The following is a 12,703-nucleotide window of genomic DNA, read 5'->3' as shown; positions in this document are numbered from 1 at the left end:
TGTGATTGGTCTACTCTGCTCTGATTGGTCAGATGGCCCAGTCTATTGTGATTGGTCTACTCTGCTCTGATTGGTCAGATGGCCCAGTCTGTTGTGATTGGTCTACTCTTCTCTCATTGGTCAGATGGCTCAGTCTGTTGTGATTGGTTTACTCTTCTCTGATTGGTCAGATGACCCAGTCTGTTGTGATTGGTCTACTCTGCTCTGATTGATCAGATGGTCCAGTCTGTTGTGATTGGTCTACTCAGCTCTGATTGGTCAGATGGCCCAGTCTGTTGTGATTGGTCTACTCTGCTCTGATTGGTCAGATGGCCCAGTCTGTTGTGATTGGTCTACTCTGTTCTGATTGGTCAGATGGCCCAGTCTGTTGTGATTGGTCTACTCTGCTCTGATTGGTCAGATGGCCCAATCTGTTGTGATTGGTCTACTCTGCTCTGATTGGTCAGATGTGCATACTTGATACACAGTGATACATACAGTAACGATGGCATCGTTTTTTTGCTAGGGTGATGTAGATAGTTGCTACGGAGTTGCTAGATTGTTTTTAGGGTGTTTTAGATGGTTGCTAGGGTGTTGCTCGATGGTTCTTATGATTAACTAGGTGGTTGCTAGGGAATTCCTCGATTATTGCAAGAGTGTTGTAGAGATGGTTGCTAAGGTGTTTCCCAACCCAGATGTTTCCAAATGTTAACCATTGCAAATAGCAAGCAGATCAAAACTGTACTGTATTAAAACAAAATTATGATTTTACAAAAATGTAAATATTAAATTACAAAAATAAAACAATTTGAGAACATATGATAAGTAAAACTGAATCTAATTTTTTTTTTTTTTTTTTTACAACCTGTAAATACTGTTAGTACATTTTACAACTTTTGTTTTTCTTTACTTTTCAAATGTTTTGTTTATCCCCAATTACAATTATTATTTAGCATTTTAGAATCATTTTGAGCACAAACATTCAACACTAATTGTTTAGTTGATTATTTTAGCACTAGCATAACCATGTTTTAACTAGCAGGCAGAAGTGGTTACATTATCATTGATTACGATATCACTGATATTAGGCCTATAGTTTTTATTAATATTTTGAATTATTTTTATATTTTTTAATAAATGTATATATATTTTTTGTAATTTTGTTTTTGTCCTTTATAAATAAAAAACATTGTCTATATAGTTTTTATGAAGTTTTAGTTTATTTTGTTTCTATTTTTTTAGTACTTCAGCTTAAACCAAAGGAAAATGAGAAATGTTGTCTTGTCAACTAGCTGAATTTTTTATTTTATTCAACTAATGCAAATGGTGTTTTAATGGTTTTAGTTTTAGCTAACCATATTTACCCTGGCTAGCAGTTACAGTTAGCATCTTTCAGATCTCTCTTCAAAGATCGACGTCTCCGTCTGTTTCTGGGTGTATGTTGGTGGATTAGCGGCTAATGTATCCTCTAAATACAGGCTAAAGGGTTCAAATGCCTGGCTAATTATCCAGCTAACCACTTCAATGATTAATGGATGCTTCCTACATGACTAATTAAATGTTAATAAAATCGCGTCAGGGTGGCTAGTGCACATGACGTGTGTGGTAATTTTCCAACCGCCGTTCCCACTTTCCATTTCATCTCTCCACTGTATCAAAAAAAAATAAAAACTATTTAAAGCCAAAAATATATATTTTTTAAATAAAATACAAGAATCCTAAAGTAAGTAAAATTTTATTAGAAAATAATAGACTAAAAATAATAGAATGTAATAATAAAAATGATTTTGACAGCAGTTGATTTGCTTTGCCTAACAGCGCCATCTAGTGGCCTATAACATACAGACGTCTGATTCAAGTCTCACATCTGATCACAGTTTGGGTATTTGAAAGTAGTTTCAGATACAGTCATAGACTAGAGTATATAATGAACAGCAGTTTTGATACAAGAAGAACATCATCTCAGGTAATATATTCCCATTAGACACCTGAGGAACTTTGCTTTCTGCAGTATCGAGATTAAAGTCGAGAATAATGTTGCCTTCAAGTCTTCATGGGTTGATCATGTTTCTGAGTGTCGTTAATGAGTGTCCATTTTTCTACCATTTTATGTGCATATTTATTTTACTGCAAATACATTTTGAAAAATGTTTTATGGTTTTTTTTTTTACCACTTAATGTGCATAATCTACAAATAAAAAATATATATATTGGGATTTTTCGCCAGTTTGTGCATATTTTACTACAAATACATATTTAATATGTGACTTTTTTTTTCACTTTATTGTGCATATTTTGCTGCAAATACATGTTTAATAAGTTAATTTTTTTTACCAGTTTATTGTGCATATTTTACTGCAAATACATTTTAATTTGTGAAATTTATAACCATTTTATGTGCATATTTTACTGCAAATATTTATTTTTTTAATTCATTGCAATTTTTCTACCATGTTATGTGCATATTTTACTCAATGCAAATATTTTTTCATCATCATTTTAATTTATTGATTTTTTTTACCACTTTACGCGCACATTGTAATGCAATGTAATATTCAGTTCTTTTTGTGATGTATTTATCACGGAACTCTCCAGTTTATTGTTTTTAAACGTTCTGCAAAACATGTCTGAGTTAGCAACAGTAACCAAGAGGGGGCGGAGCTTAGCGAATGGTCAATTAGTAGTGAAGAACTGGATTATCATGTCAGAGACAGACTTGATTAAAATCAATGTCAAAATCACTTGATGGGGGACGTTTCCAGAAGGACTTGAAGGCAACATTAGACGAGATTCCAGAGGCACATCGGAGCGTCTGCTTTAATCAAGCACTGGTTTCATTCAGTGATGACGTTGCTCAGCTCGTCCGGGGTTACAAACAAGCGTATCTTGAAGAGGTAAACGCTAAGGTGTCCGAATCGCCTCAGTTTCATCTCCAGAGAGATTTCAAAGTCCTGAGGAAGCGTGATGGGTTTCTGAACCACCAACACGCCGCCGTGATCCACGCGTTTGACGGAGAAGAAGCCTCCCTGGTTCCCGTCCACGATGGCCACCTCGATGTCGTCCCCGAGCGCCGAGTTGGACGGGCCCATGCGGAAGATGTTGGTGGGAATGGGGATTTTGGTGGGGAATGTCAGGTGGTAGTAGGTAATTCTCACAGGCAAGGCCAGGCACTCGCTAGTCAGATTACAAGGCAAGCGCTCACAGCGACTGCGAAGGGGAGATGGAGAGAAACACGTGGGAAAAGAGAGAAGAGAGAAGAGAAAGAGGGGTTAGAACGGTGCACGACATGCGGAGGAGTGTGTGATTTTAGGGGGAGGGGTTTGTTTGAGGGGGGAGGAGCATTCACAGTGACATCACACTCTAAAAAATGCTGGGTTGTTTTAACCCAATTAAATCAAAATAAAAAATTAGCCCAGTTTTGGGTCAAATATGGACAAACCCAAATGTTTGGGTTAAAAATGTCATTTAAAAAATGTAACCCAACGGCTGGGTTTGTTTGTCCATATTTGACCCAAAGTTGGGTTGAAACAACCCAGCATGTTTTAGAGTGCACAACTCTAGAAGAGTGCAACAGTCCCATTTCTTTTCTACACAGTAGAACAGTATTATTAAATATTGCGATGCATCTCGGATCAAGCCGGCATAGTTCAATTTGTATTGAAACTTTTTTTGGGGGGAGAAAATGAATGGGAAAAAATACTTCCGGAACTGTTGCGCTCTTATCGGTAGGGGATATTAATGATATTAATGGCAACGTGTATTAATGAAACTTTGTGCACAACTCATGCATTGCGTTCATGCACAGTGTGATCAGCAGATGTGTTAGGAACCCCACTTCTGATATTAATATCTTCCTGCAACATCTGAGCTATATGTCAACTCCTGCAAGATTTATATGTACTAATATTTGCGTAATTTTGTATTATTTTTTTATTTTTTTGTTTTTTTGTTTCTAGACTGCATAATTTGTATTATATTTTTTATTTGTTCATGTTCAGTGGAAATGTTTATTTTTAATTATTTAAATTAAATATGTATGTATATATATATATAATAAAAATATATACAAACTTTTGTTAGATGCGATTAATTGATTTGATATATATAGTTCACATATTATATTTTATATAATTTATTTAAAAAAAATTAATTGTCATAGATAAAAGGAAAATTATATTTTATATATATTAATTATTCCTTACTATTCATAAATTATTAATATTATTATTATTTTATTATTATTTATTATTTAGTTTTTTATTTTCTTTGTTCGTATTCAGTGGAAACGGTACATTTAAAAAATATTTGGAAACCGACTCTCAGATATGACAAATATCAAAGTTAACGGGAACTCAAAATTGGATTAAATTCCTACAGCATAAAGTCAAGAATCAGTGCATTTGTTTAATGTCCTTCTGCTCTTGATTTGGGCTGTTGAACGAGTTCTGGCTGCCTTGAATCCGTCAGTCACTCACGTGTCTCCAGAGCGCCTGTAGTTCGCAGGACAGTCGAAGCTCAGGCATTTATATCCACCCTGGATGTTGAAGCAGCTCTGGGATTCTGTGCAGGCGTGAGTCCCGGCTACACACTCATCGATATCTGCTCGCGGGGGGGAAACACAGCAATATTAGTGTTGGTCTTGATGAGTATGTTTAAATAAAGCACTTAGCTTTATTTACAGTGATTTGGCCATATTTAAAGGGATAGTTCACCCAAAAATGAAAATTCTGTCATTAATTATTCATCCTCGTTGTCATTTATCATATCAAGCGATTGTGTCTCATCAGAATCCGCTCAATTCATATGGATTAGTTTTACGATCACTTTGTAAAGTTTTGAAGCATCAAAGTGTTAGTTGCTCGTCAATGGAGCGACAGAAATCTCTCAATTTCATCAAAAATATCTTCATTTATGTTCCGAAGATGAACGAAAGGACATGAGGATGAATAATTAATGACAGAATTATCATTTTTGGATGAACTGTCACTTTAAGGGCTTTTGCCACAGCATAAAGTGGAGTAATATGACAAATGATGCACATTATATGTGAAATTGATGGTTTATCAATTACAACTTTTTTGACACATTTTATGAATTCTGACCAATGACACTCAGGGTTAATATCGTTAACTAAAAACATAAAAATATATTTGTTCATTGAAATAAAACTGACATAAAATAAAAAATAAATAGTAGATTAAAAACTTAAACAAAATAGAAAATTAGAAATGTTGCAATGGAACTAAAACGAAATAAAAATAAACAATTTAAAGTATATTTATTTTTTAATATTAATTTAATTACATTTTAATTATATATTATTATTTTAAATGAAAATAATACTTAGATAATTTTTATTATATTTAATTATATTTTATATTTATTTTTATTAAAGAAAATAGTATACTTATTGCATGTTTATTTTTAATTAGTTAAATTAAATTATATTTTATATATAAAGTATTTGGTATACTTTTATTTATTTTTAAAGTGTATATATATATATATATATATATATATATATATATATAGTTTACATATTATATTTTCATTTATATAAAATATATACAAAATAGAATTTTATTTATTTGTTATTATTATTATTTGTTACTTATTCAATATTATTTATAATAAATACATTTTTAATATTATTATTTATCATTTAATGTTTATTTATGTAATATTTTTGTGAGTCCGGACCTCGGTTTAACGCCTCATCCGAAGGACTAATAAACCTAAATAGTAATATTTAAAACACAATGATTTGTAATAACAGTTTACACTACAATACGTTTTCAAGATTTAGTGAACTAACATGAACACGAACAGTTTTATTAACTAAAATTAAGAAATGTTCATAAATGAAGTATTGTTCGTTGTTAGTTACTCCACTTACTAATGTTAACAAATGAGACCATTTATATGAACACTGATTTCTGTATTGTGTGATATGAACATTGTGATCCGGATAACTGTGTGTTCCTGACCCTGGCAGCTGCGTCCGTTGGGAGCGAGTGTGTATCCGGTGACGGGACACGTGCAGTGAAAGCTTCCTGGTGTGTTGTGGCATCGGTAAGAGCAGATGTGTCCACCGGTGGGCAGCGCACACTCATCGATGTCTGAAGAGCAAAACACACTGCATGAATGATGGAGTGTGACAGCAAACAATGAGTCCTGTGCTGCGTCTCAATTCGCCCACTTACACTACGCCCTCAAGTATGTACTCATTTTGTGAAGAAAATTTTCGCTTGAAGTATATGTGTATCAGAAGAGTAGATAAGCTTTGGGACAAACTATCACGTCATACAATTATGTCTTTATCGGTTGCTCTCTGTCACACTAAACTGGCCTGTCAATCATCTCGTCACAGTAAACTGGCCTGTCAATCATCTTGTTACAGTAAACTGGCCTGTCAATCATCTCGTCACAGTAAACTGGCCTGTCAATCATCTTGTTACAGTAAACTGGCCTGTCAATCATCTTGTTACAGTAAACTGGCCTGTCAATCATCTCGTTTCAGTAAACTGGCCTGTCAATCATCTTGTTACAGTAAACTGGCCTGTCAATCATCTTGTTACAGTAAACTGGCCTGTCAATCATCTTGTCACACTAAACTGGCCTGTCAATCATCTCGTCACGGTAAACTGGCCTGTCAATCATCTCGTCACGGTAAACTGGCCTGTCAATCATCTCGTCACGGTAAACTGGCCTGTCAATCATCTCGTCACGGTAAACTGGCCTGTCAATCATCTTGTTACAGTAAACTGGCCTGTCAATCATCTCGTCACAGTAAACTGGCCTGTCAATCATCTCGTCACGGTAAACTGGCCTGTCAATCATCTCGTTACGGTAAACTGGCCTGTCAATCATCTCGTCACGGTAAACTGGCCTGTCAATCATCTCGTTACGGTAAACTGGCCTGTCAATCATCTCGTTACGGTAAACTGGCCTGTCAATCATCTCGTCACGGTAAACTGGCCTGTCAATCATCTCGTCACGGTAAACTGGCCTGTCAATCATCTCGTCACGGTAAACTGGCCTGTCAATCATCTCGTCACGGTAAACTGGCCTGTCAATCATCTCGTTACGGTAAACTGGCCTGTCAATCATCTCGTTACGGTAAACTGGCCTGTCAATCATCTCGTCACGGTAAACTGGCCTGTCAATCATCTCGTCACGGTAAACTGGCCTGTCAATCATCTCGTCACGGTAAACTGGCCTGTCAATCATCTCGTCACGGTAAACTGGCCTGTCAATCATCTCGTCACAGTAAACTGGCCTGTCAATCATCTCGTCAGTGTAAACTGGCCTGTCAATCATCTCGTTATAGTAAACTGGCCTGTCAATCATCTTGTCAGTGTAAACTGGCCTGTCAATCATCTTGTTACAGTAAACTGGCCTGTCAATCATCTTGTTACAGTAAACTGGCCTGTCAATCATCTTGTCACAGTAAACTGGCCTGTCAATCATCTCGTCAGTGTAAACTGGCCTGTCAATCATCTTGTTACAGTAAACTGGCCTGTCAATCATCTCGTTACAGTAAACTGGCCTGTCAATCATCTTGTCACGGTAAACTGGCCTGTCAATCATCTTGTCAGTGTAAACTGGCCTGTCAATCATCTTGTCACAGTAAACTGGCCAGTCAATCATCTTGTTACAGTAAACTGGCCTGTCAATCATCTTGTCACAGTAAACTGGCCTGTCAATCATCTCGTCAGTGTAAACTGGCCTGTCAATCATCTTGTCACAGTAAACTGGCCAGTCAATCATCTTGTTACAGTAAACTGGCCTGTCAATCATCTTGTCACAGTAAACTGGCCTGTCAATCATCTTGTCAAAGATGAAATCCTCCACATTTTATTTAATTTCATACAGTATCGGAGTCGCGTGTCTTTCATGCAGAGACTCTCCTCATATTAATGCATTATTAAAGATGCATTTAAAAGTTAATGGTCAAACGGACCTTTTTAAAAGTCCACATTGTTATTGCAGATGAAATATGACATGGATAACATTAAATTAAATATTTATTTAATCAGGTTAAACTTTGATGAGTCACTCAGACCTTTATCTAAAACCCTATCCCCCATGTTTTGTAGTTTTTTAACACTCGTGTTTGCAGTTCCTCCTCCAAAGCGCAATGGATTGTGGGTAATATTAGCCTTTATAGTGAACACGGATCCACACTTCAAAAATCCACTGGAAATAGTAGATCATCCGAGGACTTCTGGCATAATCTTTTCAACATAAATGCTTTGGGACACACTTATTCTAATCTCACACACAGTTTAGGATGGATAGCGTGGACATTGAGACGCAGGGACAGTCTCAGACACTCACCTTCACAGGTCATCCCGTCCACATCACTCAGCTGGTAACCACGGCGACAGTAACACTGATAGGACCCGTAAACATTGGCACACTCCTGACTGCAGGGGGCGCTCTCGCACTCGTTGAGGTCTGCGGGGGAAACGACAGGCCAGAGAATGAACCAAGGCTGACTGAGTTAATTATTAAAGGTGCATTGTGTAATATTTAGGAGGATCTGTTGACAGAAATGCATTATCATATACATAACTATGTTTTCAGTGGTGTATAAAGACCTTACTTAATGAACCGTTATGTGTTTATTAGCTTAGAATGAGGCATTTCTCTCTACACACACCACGGGTCTCCTTACATCCACATGTTTCTACGGTGGCCCTGAACGGACAAACACGTTTCGGCACTATGTTGTTCTTCGTGCAAAGAAGCTATAGCTAAAGTCAGCGAATAAAACACTGACACAATGATGAACAAGTGACAATAATATTCGCAATAACATATTGTTTTACTGAATAATTAAGTAAACCTAATTTCTTAATTAATTTTTTTAAAGAAAGCTCATTGCTGAACTGGCTACTCTCTGCTGTCTCAGACGACGACATCACTTCCTGTCGGCCACCGTAACTTCTGTTGGGTGCAATTCACAACCTCACCACTAGATGCCGCTAAAAATCACACACTGCACCTTTAAGGCCCGTTCACAACTATAACCATAACTATATACTTAACAAACAATAACAGTCTGTTTATTCTAAGCTCATGCGCTGCGGTTTAAAAGTGTGTACAACGTCATTGAACATGTTCTTGCTGTTCTAATCTTGTTGCTTTTACACGGCTTTAACCAGCAGATGTCCTCAGCATACTGTGTTCTGAGTGAATCGTGTAATCGATCTAATAATCTAACAGTGAATTTAGTCAATACAGTGGAATAAAAACAACACCTAGTCTTTTTCACAGCAACTTTAAAGGAATAAAGACAATGTTGTGGAAACGAGCGCTGGAAACCTGAGGTAATACTTCTGTTCATTCAGAGGGATGAACGACTGTTCTCCATTTTCTTGTAAAGTGGCTTGACTTGTAAAACAATGGTGGATTTTTCTGGACCTCGGTGATTATCTTCTCCGCAATGTCGTCTGCCATTTTAAATGCGTGAGCCCTTTAATTAGAATGGATTCTGATTGGTTGTCAGTGTTTTTATTGTTACGGCCCTTTATCTAATTAGGCTCGTTAAAACACATGTAAGACAAGGACCGTACATATCAAGAATCACAGACGATTGGGTGAGGTTTCAAAGTGTACATCGTTTCTTTTAATGAAACATGAGAGAGCGCACCAACAATAAACAATAAATCAAACTAATAGCACAGGTAGGGTAGCAAAAGGAAAACAGAAAGCCTGACTATCTAACTCTGTAAGCAAGTTCTTATCTGCTCCCGAAGAAAACAACAAACAGAGTGAGTCTTCCGGACCACTGCTTTCCTACGCTGTATCAACTAAATAATAAAAGTGATCAAAGAAAATACCCACTACCTGGCTTGAAAATAACCAAAATAAAAACTCAGTCCATGATCTGGAACAGCCGAGGCGAAGACCGTGGACTGCTCGCCATGTGGCAAGAAACCCCAGCTGTTACTGATCAGAAGGGTAGAGGCAGCTAGAGCAGCGAGCGTCGCGAGAGCCGAGAGAACCGAGAGAGCCGAGAGAGAGCCGAGAGAGAGACCAGCCTCAATTCCGGACCGGCTTAAATACGGGGTTTCCCATGACGTCATTCATGACTGCACCTGCGATCTCAGATAGAACAATTAACATTCAGCAATTTAAAGCACCACCACATAACACCCTCACCCTTAAATAATTAATTGTAGGGTAAAAATATATATCTTACCTCAGAGCCTGCAATTAATTTAGATGCGAGATAAAGCATCCGCAACCACGTTATCCTTACCCCGAATGTGACGAATGTCAAGCTCAAAAGGCTGTAGGAATAAACTCCAACGCATCAAACGTTGATTGTTATTTTTCATCCGATCAATAAAAATCAAGGGATTGTGATCCGTATAAACAGTCAATGGGTACGAAACAGAACCAACATAAACGTCAAAATGTTGAATAGCAAGAACAAGGGCGAGCGCCTCCTTCTCAATAGTCGAGTAACGTCGTTGAGGTTTATTAAATTTACGTGAAAAATAGCAAACAGGATGTTCGACGCCAGTGTGATCTGATTGAAGGAGAACAGCTCCAGCACCGGTGTTACTTGCATCAACAGCAAGAGAAAACGGAGTGGTAAAATCAGGAGCAGACAAAACGGGAGAATTAACTAAAAGGGCTTTAACTCTCTCGAAACTCGATTGACAAATCTCAGACCATTTAAATGGAACCTTAGGACTAAGAAGGTCGGTTAAGGGCGAAGCAACTACAGAAAAATTCTTACAAAAATTTCTGTAGTACCCAACCATACCCAAAAACCGACGAAGCTCACGACGTATATTGGGCACGGGAAAATGAGTGATGGACTCTACCTTAGACTCAACGGGTCGAACCTGACCGCTACCAACAATCTTTCCCAGATAAGTGACCGTAGCTCGGCCGAATTCGCACTTCGCTAAATTAACCGTAAGGTTAGCTTGAGACAAACGACTGAAAAGCGTATCGAGTTGCTCCACATGTTCTGGCCAAGACGCGCTGTAAAGGACCAAGTCATCCAAATATGCTTCAACGTTATGCATGCCTTCGATGACGCGATTGACCAGTCTCTGAAAGGTTGCCGGGGCGTTTCGTAAACCGAAAGCCATTACGGTATAATGGAGAAAATGATCTGGTGTTACGAACGCACTGATTTCCTTCGCACGATCTGACAACGGCACCTGCCAGTATCCTTTAAGCAGATCGATCTTCGTAACAAACACAGCATTTCCTACGTGATCCACGCAATCTTCCATGCGAGGCAATGGATAACTATCTGGTTTGGTCACAGCATTAACGCGTCTAAAATCAGTACAAAAACGAAATGTACTGTCCGGTTTTTTTACGAGCAAACAGGGTGAGCTCCAAGGACTAAAACTTTGCTCTGCGATGTCATTCTCAAGCATGAAGGTCACCTCATTTTGCAACAACATTCTCTTTTCAGGACTTACCCGATATGCGTGCTGTTTAATAGGCAACGAGTCACCAATATCGATGTCATGCTCTATTAACGAAGTACGAGATGGAATATCGGAGAACAAATTACTGTACGTCCGAATAATATTAGTCACATCAGCTCGTTCGGCAACGGTCAAATGAGAAAGATGTGAGTCTAAGGTTTGAATGATCTCAGAATTTTTCAATCTTCCCGCAACCAGTTCGGTAGAAGGAAACTCTACATCCTCATCGAAAGAAGAATCATCACCGCTGTCCGATACAGCAGAACACAATGGGTGGATCGAAGATTCAGGACTGGACAGCGCCTTGGTGTCAAGTATATCAGCACTGGACAGCCTCTGTCCTCCGGCCACCGGAAAGTCTGTGGGTGAAACGGTTAACACAGCCGACTTTTTTTCAGACAAATCTGGCGATCTTTCAAAGTACGGCTTGAGCATGTTAATGTGACAGAGACGAGTTTTCTTTCTTCTGTCTGTCGTCGAGATAACATAATCAAGCTCACTCACCTTTTCTTTCACTCGATAGGGACCAAAATAACGAGCCTGCAAGGCAGACCCAGGCACTGGCATCAGCACAAGCACCTTGTCACCAGGAGTAAAGCTACGAAGTTTAGCACGACGATCAAAACGCTGCTTCATTCGTTGCTGTGCAATCTCCAAATTCTCTTTGGCCAATTCGCATGCACGATGCAACTTAAAACGAAAGCTTGAGACATAGTCAAGTATGTTATTTTGAGGTACATCACTAGTCCAATGATCTCTGATCAGCTTCAGTGGGCCACGAACAGTATGCCCGAACACTAACTCGGCCGGACTAAAACCTAACGACTCCTGCACTACTTCTCTCACTGCGAACATGACCATAGGCACTCCTTCGTCCCAATCTTTTTGAAACTCAAGACAAAACGCACGCAGCATTGATTTTAAAGTCTGGTGGAACCTCTCAAGTACTCCCTGACTTTCCGGATGGTAACAACTTGAGGTGCAATGTTGGATATGCAGCTGATCTAAAGCTTGCTTGAACACACGGGACATAAAATTCGTGCCTTGGTCCGACTGAATAGTACGTGGAAGTCCAAACAGTGAAAAGAACTTTATAAGTGATTTTACGATCACTGGTGCAGTGATTTTACGCAGAGGAATGGCCTCTGGAAAACGCGTTGACGTGCACATTATAGTGAGCAGATATTGGTTTCCCGACTTCGTGCGAGGCAAAGGACCGACACAATCGATCATCACACGCTCAAATGGTTCACCGA

At 38.4% G+C, this 12,703-nt stretch overlaps 1 protein-coding gene across 3 annotated transcripts in view; it reads right to left on the bottom strand.

The window, feature by feature from the left end:
• fbln1 (fibulin 1) overlaps positions 1 to 12,703 on the bottom strand; it is a 63,083-nt gene that overhangs the window by 22,585 nt on the left and 27,795 nt on the right. For 2 of the 3 annotated variants that reach the window (XM_084397999.1, XM_084398000.1), the window contains exons 12-14: positions 8,320 to 8,439; positions 5,967 to 6,098; positions 4,455 to 4,578 (exon numbers count right to left, since the gene is read on the bottom strand). In XM_084397999.1, coding sequence (XP_084254125.1) covers positions 4,455 to 4,578; positions 5,967 to 6,098; positions 8,320 to 8,439 — 376 coding nt within the window. Of the gene's footprint in view, positions 1 to 2,265; positions 3,187 to 4,454; positions 4,579 to 5,966; positions 6,099 to 8,319; positions 8,440 to 12,703 lie in introns of those variants that run through there. The other variant, XM_084398001.1, reaches the window with a different exon arrangement.

The sequence above is a fragment of the Rutilus rutilus genome (assembly GCF_951802725.1).
Source record: "Rutilus rutilus genome assembly, chromosome: 23".
In the NCBI taxonomy this organism is placed as follows: Eukaryota; Metazoa; Chordata; class Actinopteri; order Cypriniformes; family Leuciscidae; genus Rutilus; species Rutilus rutilus.
This window is presented reverse-complemented; position numbering and strand designations above follow the sequence as displayed.